The sequence below is a fragment of the Typopeltis vanoorti genome, chromosome 24 (genome assembly GCF_054136105.1).
Source record: "Typopeltis vanoorti isolate ZY-2024b chromosome 24, IOZ_Tvanoo_1.0, whole genome shotgun sequence".
In the NCBI taxonomy this organism is placed as follows: domain Eukaryota; kingdom Metazoa; phylum Arthropoda; class Arachnida; order Uropygi; family Thelyphonidae; genus Typopeltis; species Typopeltis vanoorti.
Window position 1 is genome coordinate 17481133 of NC_143572.1, and position 25663 is coordinate 17506795.

At 34.6% G+C, this 25663-nt stretch overlaps 1 protein-coding gene across 4 annotated transcripts in view; it reads right to left on the reverse strand.

Moving 5' to 3' along the window:
- LOC150092959 (uncharacterized) overlaps positions 1-25663 on the reverse strand; it is a 538308-nt gene that overhangs the window by 373570 nt on the left and 139075 nt on the right. For all 4 annotated transcript variants that reach the window (XM_090413661.1, XM_090413660.1, XM_090413659.1 and 1 more), the window contains 3 exons: positions 21317-21443; positions 16868-16956; positions 3195-3259 (listed from right to left, as the gene is read on the reverse strand). In XM_090413661.1, the coding sequence (XP_090269787.1) occupies positions 3195-3259; positions 16868-16956; positions 21317-21443 (281 nt within the window). The remainder of the gene's footprint in view (positions 1-3194; positions 3260-16867; positions 16957-21316; positions 21444-25663) is intronic.

The following is a 25663-nucleotide window of genomic DNA, read 5'->3' on the forward strand; positions in this document are numbered from 1 at the left end:
CCAGTTTGAAACAGCTATCAGGCCAGTGAAACCTTTTCAAAACGGACCAATAGGATTGGAATATATGGACCCTTGGGCATAGCAATCATCTCTTCTATAAGGTCTGGCTAGGGCAACTCGTAAATATCAATGAGTGTATTCCCATAAGCTCTCTGGTCAAATTTCATACGAAACTTTTATAGTTTCTATATTCAGCTTTGAAATAATGTTGGATTTAATATTCGCTTAATTTTTATAAATTTGCATCGCCGAAGTGAAGTCTTCTGGCTCTTTATTTTAATAAACTACTTCTTTAAGTTTAAATATGGTGGAGGACAAGTCTAAAGGCCTTAAGTTACCAAACTCCTATTGCCATACTAGTAATATGACAAGAAGAATTTTTCCTTACTTTTAAGCCACTAAAGAACATTTAGACATATCATTGAGATAATCAACTGAAAATTAAAACAGTAAGATGAAAATGGAAACAACAAAATAACGAATATAGTCACTTGGAATGTAAGAACAACCTATAATGAAAAAGAATTAGACATATTAATTACAGTACAGTTTAAAACTGCAACAATTAGCATAAAATAGGAAGAAATTAAAAGAGGCTATGGAAAATGAGAATGCTGATGTAATATACAGAGGAGGCTGGAATGGCATACAGTCATCTGGTTTCATAAATAAATTTCAAAATAGATAAATTACTATAAATATTGGAATATGAAAGTATAATGGAAAAGAGAAGAGGTAAGAGAAGTTAATAGTACTTAAAATTAGGATCACCTACCTTAATAGCTATAGCAGCTATATATTTGCAGAGAACTGAGATGTGATTACACAAAATAGAAAAAAAAGCAAAGTAGAAACAGAAGGGTAAAAAAAAGACAATATTAAATACAGCAGCACATGAGGATCTAGAAAAGAGCAAAAATTTATTAAAAAGAAAAAAGAATTAAAATATGTGATGAAACATACTTCAAATAGTTAAGCATTAAAATATTAGAAGATGAAACAAAATGCAAAAGAATAAGTCATGTGTAAGAGAGGTTCCATGACTGTCTATTTTTCATAGCATTATGGGAAGGGCCACCACCCAGACTGGTTTCGACTTTTACTGAAGTCTCATCAGTGGGAGCGATATCCAGAAGAGATACCAAGATTGAAGTTGCAGAAGTCATATATCTCAGAAATCATAAATACACAACCTAAAGAGTGTGCACTTTGCATTATGGGATACTAAGGCAATTAATGTGAAGTCATTATCTTCTATATACAAGTAACCTAGTCATGAAGAAACTTCATGCACAATCTTTGTTTGCTTATACTTTGATAAAGGATTAAACAAAACCAAATGAAAACACTTTCTACAATTTGCTCTAATTCAGATTATTTTAATAATAAGGTGTTACACCTTTTTACTACTTGTATATAGGATATATATGACTTCTACATTACTTCAGAACCTTGGTAGCTTCACCAAGAAGCCAATATTCCTGAGATCAAAAAGATCTCAGGAATAATGAGAAAAGGCTAAAAAATTCTTTGCAAATGCTGCTACCACTCTAACCACTAATTCACTAAGCAGATTACAGTGAGCATGATCCTGCAAAACACAAATGTCCCAAAACTATACTGAACAAGTAACTTTTTTAAAACCCACTGCCAGAAGCCCAAAAATCACAGGTTGTGATATCAATAACGTTCCTAACCATTACAGTCTATCACCTAGCAGTAGACTAAACCATCTCAGGACAAACACCTGAAAAACTATACAAATAAGTAGGTGTTTTTTCTTTTAGAAAGAGGAAAGACAAAAAAAAAAAAAAAAAAAAAACTGGTAGTCAGCAGATAATGGGCAAGGCAAGTGCTCAATAATATTATTCCTTAATCCAAAAATTTCATTGCAAATCCGAAAAAGGGATAAAGGACAACAGGTCCAACAGTCCATTTTACCATATATAATGTGTATAATGCATAGCATTATATACACCTTAAAGGATGTGTGCTTTGCATTATGGGATATTAAAGCAATTAATATGAAGTCATTAGCTTCTACAATATACAAGTAGCCTACTGATGAAGAAACTTCATGTGCAAACTTTTTTCTTACACTTGAATAGAAGACTAAACAAGAATATAATTTCTTGGCGAAAAACTTTCTACAACACAATTTTGAAATTTTTATTCAGGATTATGGACTGGTAAGAATTATAAGAAAAAACTATTTGCAAATAGATAACAAAAGTGATAATACTATAACAACAGATAAATTAGAAATTTTCTTGAAAGCAGCAAAAATTGGAAATCAGCAAGAGAAAATAAGCTCAGAATTATATAAATATCTAAGAATAAGATTTAAATAGACTTATTATTTTTTGAATAAAGTTAATTTAATAGGAAATCCAGTATAAGAATGGAAAACAGCAATAGTAATTACACAAGGTCTGAAAATTATCTTTGCAACTTTGATACTAAATGGAATATTGACAAACAAACAAACAAACAAACACACACACACACACACACACACACACACACACACACACACACACACACACACACACACACACACACACACACAGAGAATCACCAATCAAAAAAATGTTTAATTAAATTTTTAATAAACACTTTTTTTTATTAAAGTAACCAAATGACAAACATTCGATATAACGTCAGCGAATCACAAAACATCCATGCGATAATCCAAATGCTACCGTGTACACTGAAACACATCTACGTCAATACTTTCAATAGTGGCTCTGATACTTGCCTTCATTAATAATAATTAATGTCTGTCATAACCATTAATGTCTGTTACATGAATGTTGTACACACAATCTTCCTATCTACAATTTTCTTCCAAATCAATCTGTCATCTGTCAAGACTCCAACATTGTGGTATGAGAAATCTTGCCACATGGATACACAGGCACAAAAAATTCCTTTACAAACATAATTTTGAATTTTTCATACTGAATAAGTTTGCATATTGTCAGGGGGCACTTGCTTTTAGCTCTTTCCATAATTAGCTTCATTTTGTATCACAAGTGAACACTAAGCTATTTCAATATTAAACCCAAAGCATTAAATTAGATTTAAACTAAAGATTACTTTCATGCCTTTAATTAATACTTATTGTTTAATGTGCAAGAATAAAATCTGCATCTTTAAACAGAAATAGAGAATTTACATTAAATGACACCTACCTCAGGTACTGCTTTCTTTTTTTTAATTTCTGAGCTTATTATTTCTTCTTCTCCTTCGTGTTGACCTGTTAAATTAAAGCTTTATACAGTGAATATTTCAAGATTCATAAAATTGTATTCCTGATTAAAGATACAACAATATTTAAAGTTTGATTATTAATTGATAACAATTGTGAATGTATCATCATTATCAAATTCCTGATATATACCCTCAAGGGGTACAGGATATGATAGTACTAGATGAAAAATTTACATCATTACTAACTTCCTGTCTACAATTTTCCTCCAAATCAATCTATTACCTGTCAAGACATTATCAGATCTTATATTGCTGTCGTCTAAGGCACTTTTTACTGTATCAATACACCTACATCTTGGTCTTCCTCTGGGTCCTTTTCCTGACAACCTGGCAGAGAACACTTGTTTTGCTAATCTTTCCTCTCCCATTCGGTTTAAGTGACCATACCACCTCTAGTTCTGCTAACACATTCCTGGATGCTAGCAGTGTCAAGTTCTTTCCTAATATTCTCATTTTTAATATAATATTGCCATCTGTTCCATTGTTTTGCTAATCTTTCCTCTCCCATTTGGTTTAAGTGACCATACCACCTCTAGTTCTGCTAACACATTCCTGGATGCTAGCAGTGTCAACTTCTTTCCTAATATCCTCATTTTTAATATGATATTGCCATCTGTTCATGCCCCTAATCTTTCTCAGGCCTCTCATATCTGTGGTTCTAGTCTTAGGTCAAATGTTTTATTTCTAACCCAGCTCTCAGATCTGTAGGTTAAAATTGGTTTGAACACTGTCTTGCATACAGCTAATTTAGTGTTTTGACTAATTTCTCTCTTATTGCATATATTTTTATTCAGTTGACTTCCTACCATACTACCTTTGTTGATTCTATTGTCTATTTCCATATTTAATTTACCATCTTCACTAAAAATTGTGCCTAAGTAGCTGAAATGTTTTACTTGTTCTATCGGTTCTCCATTCACAATGCAGTTGATATTTTCAATGCTTCTACCTATTTTCATCGTCTTTGTCTTGTTATTGATGACCTTCATACCAAATCAATTACAATAGTTATTCAATTTAGATGATGTTATACTTCAATTTATTTAGAAGTATAACATCATCTGCATAAAGTAAAGAGCTGAGATTAACATCTATAATTTTAATATCAGGTTTAATACCACTTTCCTTCATAATGCGATCCATACAGATAATAAATAATAGAGGAGATAATGTACATCCTTGCCTGACACCAGATTTAACAGGACAACACACCTGCTCACACTGCACATGAAACACAAACAGACAATACACAAATTTAGCTATCTTTCAGTGTCTGCCTCACCCACCCTATTCACAAGACCTGGTCCAATCTGACTATTTTCTATTCCTAAATTTAAAGAAACACTTGAAAGGAACAAAGTTTACCACAAATGATGAAGTCATATCTGCAGCTGAGGACTGGTTTGTGCAACAAGGGAAAGACTTTTTTCTCAGAGGATTGCAAATGATGCAGCAGCTTTGTAACAAGCATATAACACTTTGTGGGGAATATGTACAATAATGTATAAGTTACATGGTTCCACCTCAATTCCTTCATGGTGATTATCACAACTTTTCAACACACCCTCATATAACAATGCAGAATTGAGAAGGAGAACAGCAAAAATGAATGGCATGATAATGAAAATGTGTTGAAGGTCTGGATATGTGGATGCTTGGATTGCATTTCAGGACAGAAAAGAGCTACCTCTTTTCTGTCCTCAAACTACAGACTAACATGGAAGTTAGTCAAGTGAGAGGCAGGGAAACTAGAGTTGCCAGAGTGGATGGGAGCAGGGTTTGCCACCTGTAGGGATAGTCACCTACGAGGTGTATGGTATATTGCAGAGTCAAATGAAGTCTGGGGTGCGGGGAGGGGTAATTGGGTACAGAAATGGTGAAAATGTATTAATATTTCTTTTTAGAAATGCAGGAGTATCAGGAATAAAGGAAGTGAATTAGTAGCACTGATAGCTTTAGCCTGTCCTAAGATTACTGGAATTGGTATAATGTGATTGATAGAGGAGGATGATGCCCGACAGGAATAGAAGTAGAAAGGTATAGCATATTCCAGCAGGACATATCCTGCTGGAATATGAATATGAAGGGGAAATAGAGTGGTGGAATGTTACTTATGCCAACTGATGAGTCCTCTATGAGTGGAGAATTTGGAAGGAAATGGCACTAATAGTTTTGAAAGTGTATGCAAAGGTGGGCAGCAGAAGATATTTAGTGGGATATTGCTAGAGAACATAGAGGGTGATGAGCAGGAAGAGTTTAAGCATATAACTTTGGCAAGTGTAAAGTTCATTATGAGAGATTTTAACTAAAGCAGCATACAGCAGTAAGGGAATGGAATTTCTGGAATTCTTGAAGGACAAATGGCAACATGTAACAGAGGGAACACAAGGATATAGAGTTTTGGATGGATTTTGTCCTTGCATCACAGGATCTGATCATAAATGAGATATATCTTGCCTTGCATGGGTGAGAGTCACCTTGAACTTGACTTGGAAGCTGAACAGACATGCAGAAGTATCAAGCAGAAAGGAATTTATGTGAAATTATAGGGCAGGTGACTATAGTAACCTTAGGAACCCACTTGTAGCAGTTTCATGGATGGAAGAATTGTGAAGGAGAGATATCAGTAGTGCATGGAGACTAGTAAAGAAATATTTATCAACAGCAATGGCAAACTGTATTCCTCAAGTGAAAAAAAATAACATCATTGGGTATAAAGTGGATGACAAATGAAATCAAACAGGCTGCAAATGAAAAAGAAGTCATGGAAAAGGTATAAAGAGAGAAGTGGAGAGCAACTGCATGAGGAACATAAGACTCAGGCCAAGAGAGTGACTGGTATAGCATGGAAGACCAAAACTGAATACACGGAGGGATTAATACTACAGTCTAAGGAAAATCCTACTGGCCATATAACAAATTCTTTTGTTATATGGCCAGTAGGAAAAGAAGTGATTGTGGATGAATGATCCTATTTAGATGGAAAAGGAGGTCAAGCGACCAATGCAGATAATATAGTGGAGCTGTTTAATGATCACTTTATTCAAGCATTTCATCTTGGAAAAGCAGCTTTTGCTCTTGGAGGGACAAGAAGGGTTGAAGGCTTAGAAGTGCATGAGGAGAATGTTTCAAATACTTTGGAAGTTAATAATGCAGTGAGACTGGATGGGATTACATGTTTCGAGAGAATGTGCTATGGTCCACGCGGTTAGCCTAGTGGCTATGCGCTTCGCAACCACATGCCTGGGGAAGGAGTGTCCTAGGTTCGATTCCCGTCGGTGACGTGAGGAGCTGAAGGATCTTACTCAGCCATAGCCAAGTTAGCCAGTCTTGGGCGTGGACAGCAGGGTTTTTTCCTCAGTTTATCCTGGGGTTTTTCATCCCGCAAAGCAGGCAAACTGGCCTTGAGAACTTAACACTACAGGCCATAGGCTATACCGGGGCATAGGGCTGACCACCTTATCCTGTAAACTGATTGAGGTCCGATGATCAATGGACCCTCGACACCGCAAGGTAAAAGAGGGTATAAAGAAGATGATGAAAGATGATGTGCTATGGAACTGGAAGCTCCACTGACTTGGCTGATTAATGAAAGTCGGGCTACTTGAAAAGTGTCCAGTGAGTGGAAGGAGAATAAGATAGTACAATAGAACAAGGGTCATGTTAGAATGCAGGCATCAAAAACTATAGACTGTTTGTATTTCTCCTGTGGTTGTTAAGATTTGGGAGAAATTAGTGAGAAATCAGATGAGGATAATAGTATATGTGAAGTCAGCATGGATTTGTTAAAGGGTGCTTTTGTTTCAGTAATTTGCTTGTCTTTTATAATAAAGTGACAAGAGTAGTTGATGCAGGAAAGGCATATATATGACCACTGTTTTATGGATTTTGTAAATCCATTTGATAGAGTGACACGTGATAAGTTGATATTTCAGTTGTAACACATGGGGTCAGGTTAGTGAACTAGATTGGAAATTGGCTATCTAACAGATATCAGACAGTTATATATGGGAGGGAGAACTATCAAGGAAGAGGATGGTCACAAGTGGGATTCCCACAGGGATAACTAATAGGATCTTCACTTTTAACCTTTTTCAATGATCATCAGTTATTTACAGATGATGGAAACTTGGAAGGATTATTAGTAATAGTATCAATGTGGTAGTCCTTCATAAACTAGAGAGATGGACAAATGAATGGGAATATCAGTTTAATACAACTAAAAGTAAGGTTTAGAAATTTGGGACCCACTAATGAGAGGCTGCATACTCTATTGGTGGATCTATACTAGATGAAGTTGACAAGGCAAAAAAATCTTGGGATGATAGTAGATAAGTTTGAAGTTTAGTGCACATATTGTGAATATTTGAAATGGGCTATCTGATCGGGCTTTAAAAGAGTGGTGATTCTATTATAAAGCCCTGATCAGCCCAAATCTGAATAACTGGGCATAGGATTTGAAAAGGATAAGTTAACCTTGGAGAGGATACAGAGGCAGATAACCAAAATAATATCAGGACTTTACAATGTTAGTTATGAGGATAGATTGAGGACATGTAAACTGCAGTTTGGGAGAGAGAAGATGAAGGGAATGACATGATTGAGACACTTAAAACTGTTGAGAGGCATTTACAAGATTAACACATGATTAATTTTTCATCTAGTAGAACAAGAGACCATCCCTGGAAGTTGTGAAAAGAGGTGGAGAGTAAGAAGATGGATTTTTTTTCAACCACGGAATTTATTGCCTGATAAAGTGGTGGATGTGCAGACAGTAAATGTTTTAAGAAGTGGTATGATAGACTCTGTATTGTCTAAGACGGACCTCCGTTGATGAGTCTTATGACTCCATGGAGATCCAGAATAATAATGACTTTTAAACATCAATAAACAAATTAAATTAGTCAAGGCAGGTTAATTGCTGATGTTTGGGAAAAATCTTACACTACTGGATGGGAATTTATGAAATTTCAATAGGCATAAAAATCAGTCAAAAAGTACAAGAATACAAAAATTGTTTAAGAAAATACTACCCATGATGAAGAAGTTCAAGTTGAAGGAATAAATGTCAGAATACATATGGGAATTATATGAATTACACAAGATTGAAGGATATGAAATTTTTGATGGAGAAGCACTTGGTGAATGATTTAATTTGGACATAGTTTAAATGGACACAAAATAGTATGACAGACAAATTACAAAGAAAGATAAATCAAGTCAAAATGATGAGTCAAAAGATGAAGATTTATTGCTGACAAATAACATATCACACAGTGCTCCTCTGATCCAAGTGAAAGCTCTACTTCATTATGAAGAACAAGGATGTTATTCTTGCTGAAATAATGATGGTGGGAAATTTTTGTTTTATGTTGCACAAGAAAGTTGTTCATCATCATCATCATCATGTATATCAAGGATTTGGGCCTAGCATGGCCTGTTCCGGCCTTAGAAGTCATCGTTGAATCGTTTAAGAGGACGTCCTGGTTTTCTTTTTCCTAATGGCTTGTATTTTAAGGCTTGTTTTGGTAATCTTTCTGTTTTCATTCTTTGAACGTGTTCCATCCATTTATGTTTATATTTTTTAATTTTTTCTATTACTGGTTCTTGGTTTAATTCTTTCATAATTTCTTCATTTCTTTTGTGATCAAATAGGGTATACTTTGCAGCTTTTCTCATAAACTTAATTTCTGCTGATGTTAATCTTTGTTTGTCTTTTTGTTCTATTGTCCAGATTTCGCTTCCATACATTAAGATTGGTAGGACTAATGTATTGTATACTTTTAGTCTGGTTTGTTTTTGAACTAGGTTTGGTTTAAATATAGATGTTATTTTTAAATATTTTGCAATTTTTACGTTTATATCATTTTCATATGTGATCGTACATCCTAGGTAATTAAATGAATTCACCTGTTCTAAGATCTTGTTATCTATTACTATTTTAGTTCTTGCTGGATCTTGTCCTTTAAAGGCCATAGTTTTTGATTTTTCTGTTGATATTATCATACCATAATCTTTGGATATCTCATTTAGATCTAAAATAGCTTTCTGTAGTTTATCTTCGGAATTTGTAATTATTATTTGGTCGTCAGCAAAGAGGAGAGTATTTACTGTAGGAGAAAGTTTAATTCCTTGATGTAAATTTTTATTCCATTTTATTATTATTTCATTTAAGTAGATATTAAAAAGAGTTGCTGAGAGGGGACAGAGGGGGCTGTCATACACGAGAGAGATAAACCAAGGGGGACCCCCCCTCCCCTATCGGACCCCTAGGTTTATCTCTCTCGTATATGACAGCTCGTGATTTAATCTTATTTGTATTTGATTATTTTCATATATACTTGTGATAGCTTTTAGGATATTATTTGGTATTCGTCTTTCTTTTAATATGTTAAATAATATGTTTCTTTTAACTTTGTCAAATGCTTTTTCAAAGTCAATAAATGCAATATGTGTTTCTAAATTGTATTCTCTTCTTTTCTCTATTATTAATTTTAGGCAAAAGGCCGGGTCTATACATGATCGTCTGTACTTCTAAAATAAAGTTTTCGGAATATTTCATTAGTTTGCTATTTAAGATTCTGCTATATATTTAACTGGTAATTAGTTTACGGAAATAACAACGCATATAAAGTATATTAATTAAAGGTAACTTTATTGAATAACTTCTAGATTTCGGCAACGTCACATTGCCATCTTCAGGAACATAAAGATGTGGTATGTGCATGCAGGCACTAACACAAAGCAAATGAGGAAGAAAGCAAGAAATTAATATTGTTCCTAAAGTCCTAATGGTGCCCTCTTGCGGGCTAATTTGGTAGTCTTGGCAGTTGGGCTGAAGTTCTCATAATGTAAGTCTCCCAAATTTGGGGTAGTTTCATGCACCCAAATTTGTTGAGGTTAGGAACGTTTTTTAGAGCTGCTGAAGATTCTTTGAATAATCTTTCGCATTTAAACTTGCTGCAATGAATTATTTTAGTTTTCTTCCAACGAATTTTATGGTGGGTATCTAAGGCATGGTCTGCCAGCCCAGAGCGGCTGTACTGGTGAAACCAGATGTAGTCTTGGTGTTTTGAAATCCTGATATTTGTTGTTCTGCCTGTTTGGCCAAAGTAGGACAATTTGCAGCTGCAAGGGACCTGGTATACACCAGGTAGGTCTAGGGGAAGTGGTTGGTCTTTGGTAGAGCGGATAAGGGATGCTAACTTTTTATATGGTCTGTAACAGGAAGTAAGGTCATATTTTTTGAGGATATTGGTTATTTTCTCAGAGGTGCCCTGGATGTAGAGGATGGTGATAGACTTGATGTAATCTTTATTGTGGAGGGGGGGGAGGGGAGTTGTGGTTTACTGGTTTTAGTATTTTTTGGATTTTTTTGGAGTTATAGCCATTGGCTAAGAAAGTGTTGAGGATGTGGTTTAGTTCAGTAGTTAGGGCCTTGTCATCTGAGCAGATTAATTTTGCCCTGTTATATAGTGTTTTTATAACCCCATATTGTTGTGAGGGGCAGGGGGGGGGGACTGCTGGTGAATGTATCTTCCAGTATGGGTGGGTTTTCTGTGAACAGAGAAAACCAAAGATCCCATCAAGCTGGCCAGTGATTAAAGTGCCTAGGAAGGGGAGGGTGTTCTTCTCCTCTTTTTCTAAGGTGAACTGGACTCTGGGGTGTTGGTTGTTTAAGTGTGTTAGGAAGGAATGGAGTGTGTCTGCACCATGTGGCCAAATAGCAAACACATCATCCACATAACGAAGCCAAATTGTGGGTTTTTGTGGGGCAGAGTTTAAGGCTTTCTCTTTAAATGTCTCCATAAAGAAATTGGCCAAGGGCGGGGAAAGCGGTGAACCCATGGCTGTCCCCTCTATCTGTTTGTAGAACTTTCCTTGCCAAACGAAATAGCCTGAGTTCATTGTGAACTGAAATAGGGCTGAGATATCCGGAGGAAACTTGGCTTGGATGAGCTCTAGGGTTTCTTTGAGTGGGACATTAGTGAATAGGGAAGAGACGTCAAAACTGACCATTATGTCAGTGTGTTGGAGTGCGAGGTTTTCCATATTGGCTTTAAAGTGGGCCGAGTTTTTTATGTGTGATGGTGTGTTGCCAGTGTAGTGTGTGAGCATTTTTGCTAAATGTTTGGCTAATTTATATGTGGGGGAATCAATGCCATCTACTATGGGACGCAATGGCTCATTTTGTTTATGTATTTATGGGAGTCCATATAATCGGGGGGGTCTAGAGTTATAAGGTTTTAGTTGGTGACTTCCACAGGCCAAGAAGTGACCTTCTTAATGAGTCTGTGGAGAGTTCTAATCTGAGAGCTGGTCGGATTATATTCAATGGGGAGGTAAGTTGTACGGTCTAGTACTAAAGTAGTTAGCTTACCTTTGTAGTCTTTTTGATTGACAAGCTAAACTAGCTAAACAAAAGTCATGGGAGGACTTTGGCAAGAATATAGAAAATAAATATCAAGAAGGTGGCAAAATATTCTGGAGGTTGTTGAAGAAGCTTAGGAATGGAGGAAAGAGTGCTGTAAAAGGAGTTTGAGATGATAAAGGTGATGAAAACATGAGAAAAAGATATCCTTGAAGTATGGAGTAATTACTCTGAAAAACTGCTAAATGAAACAAGTGATGACAGCACAGTGATAAAAAACACTGACCAGGCATGCAGTCAGGAATACATATCCATATGAAGTAGAAAAAGCCATCAAAGGCTTGAAATGTGGAAAGGCAGAAGGAGTAGATGATATTCGACCAGAAATGCTGAAGTATATGGTGGTATAAAAGTCTTACAGTGGCTGCACTGCATAGTTCAGAAAGCCTGGACAGAGGGACGAATTCCCGATGATTGGAGTAGAGCTCTCATAGTACCCATATATAAAAAGGGAAATAAAACTGAATGTGAGAATTACAGAGGTATTTTCCTACTGAGTGTTCCTGGCAAGATCTATGCAAGTATACTTGAGAAACGGTTGAGAAAAATTGTGGAAGAAAAGCTTGGTGAAGAACAAGCTGGATTCAGGGCAAATAGAGGCTGTCAGGATCAGATCTTCACTTTATGACAAATAGTCGAGAAAGCATGGGAATATAACAAAGATCTGTATTTAAGTTTTGTCGATTTGGAAAAGGCATATGACAAGGTGCCAAGAGAGAAGCTATTCAATACGCTGCAGTTATATGGTGTCAACAGGGCATTATATCAAGCAATACTTAGTCTTTATTTGAGTTGTAAGTCAGCAGTTAGAATTGAAGGAAGTACAGAAAGATGGTTTAATGTTAAATCTGGTGTGAGACATGGATGTACATTATCCACTCTGTTATTCATTATCTATATGGATCACATTATGAAGGAATGTGGTATTAAACCTGATATCAAAATTGGAGATGTTAATGTCAGCTCTTTGCTTTATGCAGATGATGTTATTCTTCTAAATAAATCAGCTACAAGTCTGCAAGATTCCCTGACTAAATTGAATAGCTGTTGTAATAGATATGGTATGAACGTCAGCAATAAAAAGATAAAGACAATGAAAATAGGCAGAATCATTGAAAATGTCAACTGTGTTGTGAATGGAGAACCTGTGGAACAAGTAAAACATTTCAGCTACTTAGGCTCGATTTTTACTGAAGATGGTAAATTAAATATAGAAATAGACAACAGAATCAGCAAAGCTGGTATGGTGGGAAGTCAATTGAATAAATTCATATGGAATAAGAAAGAAATTAGTCGGAACACTAAATTAGCTGTATACAAGACAGTGTTCAAACCAGTTTTAACTTATGGATCTGAGAGCTGGGTCAGAAGTAAAACACTTGACCAAAGACTAGAGACCGCAGATATGAGAGTCCTGAGAAAGAGAGGCGTGAACAGATGGCATCAATGGCAATATCATATTAAAAATGAGGATATTAGGAAAGAACTTGACATTGTCAGCATCCAGGAATGCGTTAGCAGAGCTAATCTCTGATGGTATGGTCACTTAAATAGAATGGGAGAGGAAAGATTAGCAAAACAAGTGTTCTCTGCCAGATTGGCAGGAAAACGACCCAGAGGAAGACCAAGATATAGGTGGATTGATACGGTACAAAGTGCCTTAGACGATAGAAATATAAGATCTGATAATGTTGGAGTCTTGACAAGTAACAGACTGATTTGGAGGAAAATTGTAGATAGGAAGTTAGTAATGATGTAATTTTTTCATGTAGTACTGTCATATCCTGTACACCCCTTGAGGGTACATGGCAGGAATTTGATGATGAAGATGATGATTAATTAATATACTTTATATGCGTTGTGAATTCCGTAAACTAATTACCAGTTATGTCTGACCAACGTATAAGCCTTGCTACTAGAATTGCTATATATTTTGTAACAGGAATTTAGCATACTGATACCTCTATAGTTTTTAGGGTCATCTCTATTACCTCTTTTAAAGATAGGAATCACAATTGCTTTTTTCCATTCTATTGGGGGGGGGGGGGGATACCATTTGGATAAATTTTATTTAAAAATAATAAGAGTCTTTCTTTGAATCTAGTTCCTGCATATTTATATAGTTCTGAACCTAGTTTATCTTCTCCAGGTGATGTTCCGTTTCTTGTTTCTTTCAGGCTGATTTCTAATTCTTCTTTAGTGTTATTTCCTTTTCATTAACTGTTTGCCAGTTGTCTTTTTTAAAATATTTGTCTGTCCACAATTCTGTGTAGTAATTTAGAAATTATTCTAATTTCAATTCAGTGTTTAATTTTATGTTTTCTTTGGTATCTGCATTTAAGTGTTTCAAAATTTTATATACATTGGGTCTTATTTTATATAAATTATGTTCTAAATTAGAAACAAATTTATTCCATGATTCTCTATGTCTTTTTCTGACTTCTCTTTTAGATATGGCTCTTATTCTTTTATATTCTATTTCATCTTCTAATCTTTTACTGCTTAACCATTTGTGATAGGCTTCTTTTTTCCTTTTGATTATTTCTTTCATTGTATCATTACAGATCTTCAGCTTTTTCCTTTTATTGAATTTTTTGGTCTTTCCTAAGCTTTCATTTGCTGCTGCATTTAGTGTCATTTTTATAAAGCCATTCTATTTCTATTTCTTCATTTTGTTTTATTTTGTCTAGATATTGGTTAATTCTTTGTTCATATAGCCATTGTACATTTGTGTCATTCAATAGTCTAGTTTTATAAACAAATGTTTCAATTTTTCTTTCTGTTCTTGTTACTTGTAGCCATTTAGGTGGTAATCTTAATTTTATTTTAACAAGGAAGTGGTCACTGCTTATTTCATATCCTCTGTGAACTCTAACATCTAGTGAAAATTTTGATGTCTTTTCATTTAGTATAAAGTAATCTAATATTGATTTCCATCCTCTTGCTGCCCAAGTATATTTATGTATGTCTATATGTTTATAGAAGGAATTCATTATTTTTAGGTTATTATTAACTACAAAGTCAATCAATTTTTTACCATTCCTGTTTACAGTATGTTCTCCATGTATTTCTATATTATTATTAATTTTCGTGCTTCCAATTCTTGCATTTAAGTCTCCTGCTAAAATTACGTAATCCTTTTTATTTATTTTATTATATATGTTTTGTAGCTGATTATAAAAATTAATATTATCTTGTTCTCTTCCCTTTTCTGGGGCATATAAACCAATTATTGTTAAATAGCCTCTATCTATTTTTATTCTAGCTTCTATAATTCTTTCATTCCATAATTTATAATGTTTTAACTGTTTTGAAAGGGAGTTATGAATCCAAATCATGACTCCTGCTTGTGCTCTTTGGTCTCTGTCAACTGCACTGTATATCACATTAAAATTTTCAGTTCTCATGGTTCCTTTTAATTTCTTTTTTGTTTCAGTTATTACTGCTATTTTAAAATTTCTTTCATTTAATAATTGGTCTAATTCTATTTCTTTATATGCTATTCCTCTTACATTCCAGTTTGCTATGTGTATTATATTTTTTCATTTCCATTTTTGTTTTACCTTTTCCATTCCAGGGTCATTTCCTATAGATTCAATCCGATTATCTTTTTCTGTCAGCTTACTAGTAAAATATGTTCTCCATGTCAGGGGACTAGCCTGACGATGGAATAGTTCAGTGGTAGGGCTGCTACCTTAAGGCTTCTGAACTAGCCTTCTTCCGAATTTAAACCCATATGAGGAATAGGGTATATCGAAGGGGGAGAGAAAGTTAAAAAAGGAAAGAAAAAAGAAAGGAAAAAAAGCAACCATGTTTGCTTGTGTTTTTTAAATAAAAAAAGTATGTATTTTATTCATATTTATTAATATCATATTGCAGTCTTTTTTTTCTTCTCTCAGATTAATCGGGGTATTGATCATCCAGGAAAGTTCATTACTAATATTCCTGGATAATCAGTTGTCTACTATGCTACCTACACAACCAAGGAAGCTGGCGAATTACTAAATGGCTAATATTAAATTTAAAATAACTGACATATTATATGTATATAAATAGAGGGTGTCCCATGAGTTCCTAGATATTTCAATAATTCATAAAAATTAGAAATATTAGTATATTAGAGCGGTTTGCACGAAAGTGAATCACAAGGAGGGGGATTTTTTTTTTTTTTTTTTGACAGGGAGAAAAAGTTTACTTCAAATTTTCACTGATAGAGGGTGCTTTACCACATGCATCATTTGCAAATGCATGCAAATGAGAGTTCTATAAAACGCAAGGTGTACTGCTGACAGCTCATAATGAATGTGTGCAAATTCCCAGTCATTGGAGGTGAACAGAATTATTTTTGTTGCTATGATGCTTACTTTGGTGGTGTGATGATTATGCACCATGAAGGATGCGGAATACGGATGTTTTTGCTATGCCTGTGATTCTTGCAGCTTCCCATGCACTGCTTACACCACTTGTTGATTGTGCCTCTAGGGCATTCATTTGCGATACCACAACGCTGGTACAAGCTTTGGATAACACTTGTCTGCATGTTCAAGGCCGATCTGACAAATTCCCAGTTTTCTCAAAACGTCATATTAGAGACTGTATTCTGGCAGGAGCGATAAGACCTTGACCTTTCTTCATTCTACGTTCAAAACGTTCGTAAAACTTCCACTACCGATTCTCCACTTACACTAACAATATCTTATCCACCAAAGTAAGCATCACAGCAACAAATTTTTCTTTTCACAAAAACAATTCTGTTAACCCCCAATGACTGGGAATTTGCATGCATTCATTATGAGCTGTCAGCGGTACATCCTACATATTACAGAACTCTCATTTGTACGTATTTGCAAATGATACATGTGGCACAGCACACTCTATCAGTGAAAATTTGAAGTAAATTTTTTCCCCTTCAAAAAAAATCCCCCTCCTTGCAATTCACTTTCATGCAAATTGCACTCTAATATAACAGTTTTTCTAATTTTTATGAATTATTGAAACATCTAGGAACTTATGGGACACCCTGTGTGTGCGTGTGTGTGTGTGTGCGTGTGTGTGTGTGTGTGTGCGCGCGCGCGTGTGTGTGCGCGTGCGTTATTTTACCTCTGAATTTCGATACATGGTATAATTATGTTTTAAAACGTATCTTGGAAAAAAAAATCTTACCAAATGTTTCCTGATCAAGAGATGGTGTGCTTGGTACCAAGGATGGAGTACCACCATAAGCTTCAGGAGAAGGAGGAATAATTAAAGGTCTAAAATAATAAATTATTAAAAATATAATACAAATAATGTATTAGCAAAAATACATAAATACAGATATAAAAATACTTAAAACTTTTATTGTCATTCAAATGACACAAAATGACAAGTTAAAATGGTGATATCATAAAATTACTGATTGCCAAATAATCTGAAAGCTACCCAGTCCTAATTTCAAAAGTATATTATAAGGTTAGGTCAAATCAAGCCATCAATATATTCTACACAATTTCAAAGTTCTTAACAATTATTGAATATATTGTATCATACACAACTTCTAATACATAGACAGGTTCAGGCATTGGCTGTTATTCATCTTATTTAACAGTACTGAAAACCATCATAATAATGAAGTAAATAAAATATTTATGAAGTTATTTAAATTAAAGGGATATTAAATCCCACATTGTTTTAAAACCGAATAAGAAACTCAAAGATTGGAATCAGAGAGTTTCATGCCAAATATAGTAAACTATAAAAATATCGGCGATTACTAGCGTGAGCTAATGCAAGTAGTCCTAGTACGTAATACAATCTTGGGCAACTCGCAGCAATTAATTTAAATAATGTTTATATCACCAAAATGAAGCCTATTGGCTCTTTATATTTAAGTATTTATGAAGTAGCTGATATTACAAGAAATTTTGAACTATTACTTTCAGAGAACAAACAACTTGTCACACTATGACAATGTTTGTGCTCTGAAAGTGCTAGTCTGAAATTGTTTACACTTATGTATAGGTGTTAACAATTTGTGTTGAAAATAAGTGAAATTGTAAAGGACAAAAGAACTAAGTCCTAATTTAGCATGCTCTAATGTTGGATTAAAAAGAAGTTACAACTTTTGGAATGAAGTTATTTTACAATGACTGAATACAAAATTTTTGGTAAATTAATGTAGCTATACATTTTAAGATTAAGGGAATCCCCTTCAATACTGCTGCTAAACTGAAAATAGTATCTCCAACTTTATATGATTCCAGTGTAGTACTGTAATTCCCTCCCTCCTTATTTAATCCAGTGTGAAGGAGATATCTAAAGCATATATCTGCCAGCCTTGGAATCTGTCTGATTAAAGCGATCTATTCCTATCCCTTATATACAGATTACATCTAAAAAAGATAGCTGAAGTACTGAAGAAATATAACTTCCACAACATATTTGAACCACACTTCAAACTAGAAAAGTCTCATCTGTTCACTGAAGGACAAAGTATATCCTCTATAACAGCGCTTCCCAAACTGTGGGCCACGGCCCCCTTGGGGGCCGTAAGTTTTGTTGAGGAGGAGGGGCCATGAAATAATGAAAACAAATTTAAAATGTTTTAAGACGAAGTGTGCCATGTCAAATGTGTATGTAAGATGCTAAAAATGTAGTATTTGCATTTGATTGTTGCAATGTTCACTGTGTATGTTTTGTATTGAATATAAACACAATAAATATTATAATAATATATGTCTATATTACGATTTTTTTTTTTCGATGGGTCACTGTGAAATATTTTAATTTTTCCAAGGGGGCCTTTACATCCATAAGTTTGGGAAGCACTGCTCTATAACATCCAGGAGATATAAAATGCTCAGTATCTATAACTTGGTTTACATACAAACAGGAAACTTGTTAACACCTGCCTTGGAGCACATAAGTAGTATATGCACTACCATCATTGTAGAGGTCAGAACTGGCAGCCCATGCTTTGGAATCCTCCATCCCATTCATAAAGGATAAGAAGGAAGAAAACAAATGTGCTACAGTCAACTCCCACTATAACAAATTCATTCACTACAGCAAACTACTGAAAAATCTTAACCAAAGCTCCAGAGGCACAATGCTATAATAAAAGAAATTCACTGTAGCAAACTATCCATTATACCAAACTATTTCTGTGGTCATTGTGAGTATGCTATAGTAAAAGTCAACTGTATACAGAAGTTATTATAAATTGGAAAGGCTAGTTTTAGAATCAAGCAACAAACAATGATGCACCCTCCTCCCAATCTTAAAATGTATGGCCACATAAATTTACTAAAAATTCAGAGCCCATTATTTTAAGAACTTCAACCCAACAACTTTAAACTTCTTTTTAGGACAAAAAAAAAAAAGTTTGGGGATTTTTACAGTGCTAGCAGTTGTGAGAGATTATGTCTTGAGTGAAAACAAACATCTAGTTTTTGGCAGTTGAAGAAGCTATAGCTGTCTTTGTGCCAGGAAAAAAGTAGAGGTAAGTTGCCCCCACCCCCCTCCAAAAAATCTGATACTATCTGGATATTATCAAGAGTAAGGGAAAATTAAGCAAAATTTCTTTCACAATAAAAAAACTGGATTATGTTTTGTTAATGCTGAAGTCCATAACATGATCATTATCCCCAGAGAAGAATAGCAAATATATCAGAGTTTTAGGAGATTGGTTATGGAATATTCTTAAGCTTCTAATAATTGTGCATAACAAGGATTATCAAATGAAGAGGAATGGAATGCAATATTAACAGCATTACTATGAATAGGATTTCCAGTCAATAAAAGAAGTTCCTTTATGTACAGGAGGAAGAAAGTGGGTGAAAGTATACAGAACCCTTTGGAACTCCAGTAGTAAAGGGGAAAATCTCAAGAGAGGAAGTCATCTACCATAATACACAGGAAGCAACCAGTGAAGAAGTAACAGATGGAAAGAACTAGGTTTTAATCCCATTCTGGATAGGAAGAACCTTTCTAAGGGAATTTTTTAAAACTGAAAGAGTTAGGAAGTCTCATATGGAGGTGGCAGAGATTTTCCTCCTGAAAATTCAGGTATTTCATCCTGCAAAACAAACTGACAAGAAGAACACAGACAATTTAGAAATAATAGCTTGACCTCATAGCCTTTGCTGCTTTGGCAATGATTTCAAAACAAACACAACCAAGTGAAAGAATAAGCCAGTAAAATACACATATATTAAAGTTAGGAAAGATTAGGATTGAAATGTACCATTACCCATAAACGAGACAGAAGTAAACCATCGGATCTACTCAAGTCTGGGGGGGATGGAACAAAAGTTTCTAAAGTCTTTTTTTTATATTCTCTTGCTAATGATTTTTGTAAAAATTATTTTGTATATTGTTGAAAGGAAGCCAATTGGGTGGTAATTTTTAATATCTTCTCTGTTTCCCTTTTTAAAAACTATAATAAGAAGGGCATTATTCCAACTCTGTCTTAGGCAGGATGTATAAATTTTAGTTAGCACAGTCAAGTGCTAAATAAAACTTACATAGCACAGTTAAATTACATAGTTATTTAAATTTCACTTAGCACAGTCATAACTGGTTCACTCCCTACTTTCAAAACTTCTATCAGTATCTCATCTTCTAGTGTCTTTCCACTGTTCATGCTGACTTAGCTATGTTAGCTATTTTAGAAACCCTAAAAAATCAAGAAATTGAAAACACTTATATCAGTATAGTTTGTCATATATAATGCTTTTGGGGAGGGGGCAGGATGGTATGGCATGCCAGCATCTTTATTAACAGTGAGACTTGATGTGTGGATGTGGAATTTTCCTGCTAGCAAAAACTGAGTACTGGCAACTATTGTTTGACTAGAAAAGTGCTGGTCTTCATATATCAAATCAAACAAGCAACAACAGCTTATTAAATTCTGGTTTCAATTAGATTTCTATGGAAAAATGATTCATAATGATATTAAAAATGAATAGAATTTAATTAAATTTAATGAAATTAGGTAATAAAATTTATCTAATCATTTCTATTCTGTTTCAATTGAACTATTTCATTACATAGTGAAAAAAAGTATGCAAAATAAAACTATATGTCTATAATACATAAGCCAGGGATTGACATGTTCTTCTCACACTTAGACCATTCTAATTCCCCACACTTTAGTCAGACTGTTTCAAAAAGTACTTCCACTCAACTCAATGCATACAAAAATTTTAAAGGTTTTGACTTAAGAGAAAATACTAATCATCGCAGTTGAACGTGTGTGTTTCAGTACAGTGACTGTTACTGTTATAGCCTGAACAAAGTTTCCTCCCCATTATGATCCCATTTTTATTTGTAAAACAATTTGAAATAATAATTACATTCCAACATTATAAGTTATATCTGCAGTATTATGCTAAAAATAGCTCTGATTTATTGTTATGATCATACAACATTGCAATTTGTAATGACTTTCGTTCACCATTAATGAATGCTATTACAAAATGCAAAATTGTACGAGTGTCCTGCAGTTTTTCCACCATTTATTTTTTTTCCTTAGCCTTGTAAATTTTTTAGTTTCTAAATATGAAATGATAAAAATAATAATAATAATAATAATGGTGTTTGAAGCTTATAAACAAAAAAGCTGACACAAACCCTTCATCTTCTAGTGTTTCTGCAACCAACATAGTTTCCCCAGATAGTTGAAGAACCTTAACAGGATCATCAGATATTAATTTGTGCTGAATATTTTCATCTTTTTCATTTGCTTCCTCTTCTGGTTCTATGAAAATAGAAAAATAATTAGGTCTTAGTAATGAATGTTTTTTTATTCTATATTTACGAATATGAATGATTATCTATCATTATCATATATATTGCCAGCTTGGTCGTAAGTGAATAGTGTCTGCTCTCTCTGAAAGGTTTTCGACTTTGATATCTTTTGTGGGTCTGACATCCACTGATGAGACCTCAATAAAAGTCAAAACTGGGTCTGGATAGAGGCCCTTCTCAAGATGCATGGCATTATACATGTTTGAAAGGATGTAATGCTGCTTTGCATTATGAGATAATAAGGCAAATAATGTGAAGTTATTAGCCTCTACATACAAGTAGAATAGTTACAGGCAAATAAGGGATTAAAGAAAAATATAATTTCATGACAAATTTAATTTCAATTATAACTAGGTGAAAAAAGTTTCAATACAAATGTTAAACCACAAGATAATGTAAAGTGTGTGAAATTTCAGCATTATTAAGGTGTTACTCAAAGGGTAGTCCTACTACTTCTGAGGCAAGTGTTATTCAATCACTGTCATGGTTAATGGCAGTGATTGAACTGAATTGAATGAAGTCATATTGTGGTAACTAATAAGTAACAAACATGGTATTCAGTAATTCATTGCATTTTGCATAGATAAATATGAGAGCTGAGAAATTAGGGGACTGAGATGGCATCAATGACAGTATCATATTAAAAATGAGGATTTTTGGAAAGAACTTGACAGCAGAAGAATCAGATAAGTACAGATTGACATAATAGGTGTTACCAAAACAAAGAGGACAAAAAACAGATGAGATCTTTCTAAGCAACAAACACAAGATGTTATACTCAGAAAATAACAATTCTTGACACATTAGTCACCTACCTATCAGATGGATCACTATATTTTTCCATTTATAGAAAGCCAACACACACAGAAAGATACCTACATAAACATTCACATCATCATCCAGTACAACAGTATGGCATTTTAAAAACACCACAGACTCCACAGAACTCAAATATCTGCATCATACGTTCTTGGCCAACGGCTACAATTCCTACAAAATAGAAAAATACTATATAGCTGCATTACTCCTCCCTTCCCTAATACACAGGAACACAACATTATCATTTCTATTCCCTATGTCAGAGGTACATCAGAAAAGATAGCCAAAGTACATGGCCTTCCCACCACATTCAAACCTCGTGATAAACTAGCAACTCTGATCCACTCACCTAAGGATAAACTTCATCCTCTAGCACACCCTGGAGTGTATGAAGTTCCCTGTGACTTGGCCTATTATGGGCAAACAGGAAGATCAGTTAACATCTGCCTGGAAGAACATAAAAAACACATTCACTACTATTATTATGGCAAGTCAGGACTGGCAGACCACACTTTGGACATCCCTTCGCACAGGATTAGATGGAAGAAAATGAATGTGCTATTTAGAAGTCACTACAGATCTAAAAGATTATTTTTTGAGTCAGCCATGGCTTTGAAGAATTCTCCAAGCCTGAACAAATATGGTTGCATTAATTTGCCAAAAATTTGAGAGACTGTTATCTTAAGAGCAATATAATGGATATTTTATACACACACACATACAGGGTGTTCGGGATAAATTTGACATATTTATAATTAATTATATTTTTCCGTAAGTTACATGTATTAACACACACTTCTCTTCAATTAAAAGTTTGGACCCTTCTTCATTCATATACAAGATGTCAGAAAGGATGGATAGCTGGAACCCACCTGAATCATGGAAGAGAATAACTTGTATCATGATGATTCGTGCCCGCCATCAAAATAAGGATATTACGACTGCTGCCCAATGCTCCCTGAATACAGTAAAAACAATCAGGCATGAACTAGAGACTTGCAATGGTGACTACGAGGATGTAGCAAGAAGAAAGATCCCTAGCAGACGATCTGATTGCGTTCGTACAGCAGAATTCCTCGCAAATCTGCAGGAACAGGTGTTGAAGAACCCTGGCATTGGAATTCGGGCTTTGTTCGTGGAGTTGCTAACTGTAGTCAAGCCCTGGATAACAAGGGTAGCCAATGGTAGGCCGTATGTATGGCAGCAGGATTCGGCCCCTTGCCACACCTCTGGGAAAAGTCAAAAATGGTTGTCTGAAAATTTCTACGACTTCACCAGTCCAAATGTTTGGCCTCCAAACTCCCCAGACCTTAACCCCATGGATTATTTTGTATGGGGCGCAGTTGAAAAAGACACCAATCGCACTTCCAGTAATACAAAAGCCCAGTTAATGGATAAAATTAAAACAGTTTTTGCGGCCCTTCCCAGGGAGACTGTAGCATCAGCTTGTTCGAGGTTCCGAAGCAGAATTGAAGCTGTGATCGATGCTAATGGTGGTTATTTTGAGTAAATCTTGTTGATAGTATTGTAATTAACTCTGCCTGTAATGTTTTTTTGTCAATTCATTAAATTTAATAGATACAAAGAAGATTTTCTTTTTCCTTACGAAACTGTCAAATTTATCCCGAACACCCTGTACGTACAATAAAATAGGGCATATAGTGTGTGTTTTTCTCCCTTAAGCTTACAACAAGAACTTCTCACTATCAAAACTTTAATGGAATTTAATGGTCACTACCCGAATCAAATCCAGCAGATAACTGACTCCTATGTTCCAACACCTCAGGATTCTTCAACTGAGATTCCAGGATTCCAATTCCTTATATTTCTGGTATCTCTGAACCGATTGGTAGAATTTTGAAGAAGTATCACCTTATTCCCACATATTTTCCTATCAACAAAATTTCTTATCTGTTACCATCTACAAAAGACAAACTGTCACCTCTATCATTAGCTGGCATTTATCAGATTCTTTGTGAATGTAATCTGACATACTTTGGACAGACCATTCTGTGGAAAAAAGAATTAATGAACACTGGTATTATATTGAATACATGAAACCTCAAAAGTCTGGTCTGGCACAACATAGTATTGACACTAAACACAGTATCTGGTGGGATGAAGCTCATCTTCTCCGTAGAAAAAGTTTTAAATATGAATGTCTTTTCAAAAAAAAGTTCCGAAACCCTTTTACATCAGCCAAATCTGAATCAGAATGATCGGCTCTCTCTCTCCCAAAAGTTTGGGAGATTCTCATTTTATGTAACCATCAAAAATAGTTTTTAATTGGTAAACCATTGACTGTTGTGTGTACCTTGTATTCCCGTTTCTTTGATTTGCTTGTTTCTATGCACTAATGATATACTGTTATTTTCAGTAAGAAATATCTGTACTTTCATTTCATTTCAGAACAACAAATTACACAATAACCACAGTAATTAACTTTGGTTATTGTGTAATTTGTTGTTTATAGTCATGCGACAGGTACCTTTAAAGATTAATGAAAGTTTTGTATATCTTTATGTTATCTCTGTATGTTTATAAAAGGAATTCATTACTTTAAGACTGCTACATACTACAAACTATTAGGGTTTTTTTTGTGTGTGTGTGTGTGTTATATGTACTCTCCATATATTCCAACATTAATGTTAATTATTATTATTATTATTAAGATAATACTATCTTTGATATTCCATAGTATCAGTTACTGAATGGGAAAAATGTCAGCGATGCATGCAAATCTTTGAGAAGGTGCTTAAATGAGGCATTGTCATATTCCCACATGACCTGAGGGCACAGAGGTCTGACATACGTCAGTTTACAGGCCGAAGTTAATATGGGATTGGAATATAAACTCTTGATAAGTGGATGATTGAAAGACAAATATCAAACAGATATCAACAGGATTATGCTACAAGAAACTAATGAGGCTAGGGATCTTGGCATAATGGTGGACAGGAATTTGAAATTCAAAAGCCACACAGCAAAAGTTGGAAATACAATGCAGAGGACAACTGCGATGTTGAAGCAAACCTTGATATGAAAGGATATGGGAGTCCTTTTGCCTCTTTATAAGGTTTTGACAAGACTGTACCTGTATATTATGTAAAGATTTGGGTATTCCAGATTCAAAGGAGATAAAGAAGCAGTGGAAAGAGTGCAAAGAAGAGTTACAGATATTACATAATCTAAATCGAGTATGTGGATTACAGACTCTAGTTAACAGAAGAAAGAAGGGGGACATGATAGAGACCTATAAACTTCTGAATGGATGTTATAGGATATTTTATGATGAAATTTTTCATTATATGGAAGGTGGGGAGAGAACACAGGGGGACACCCATGGAAATG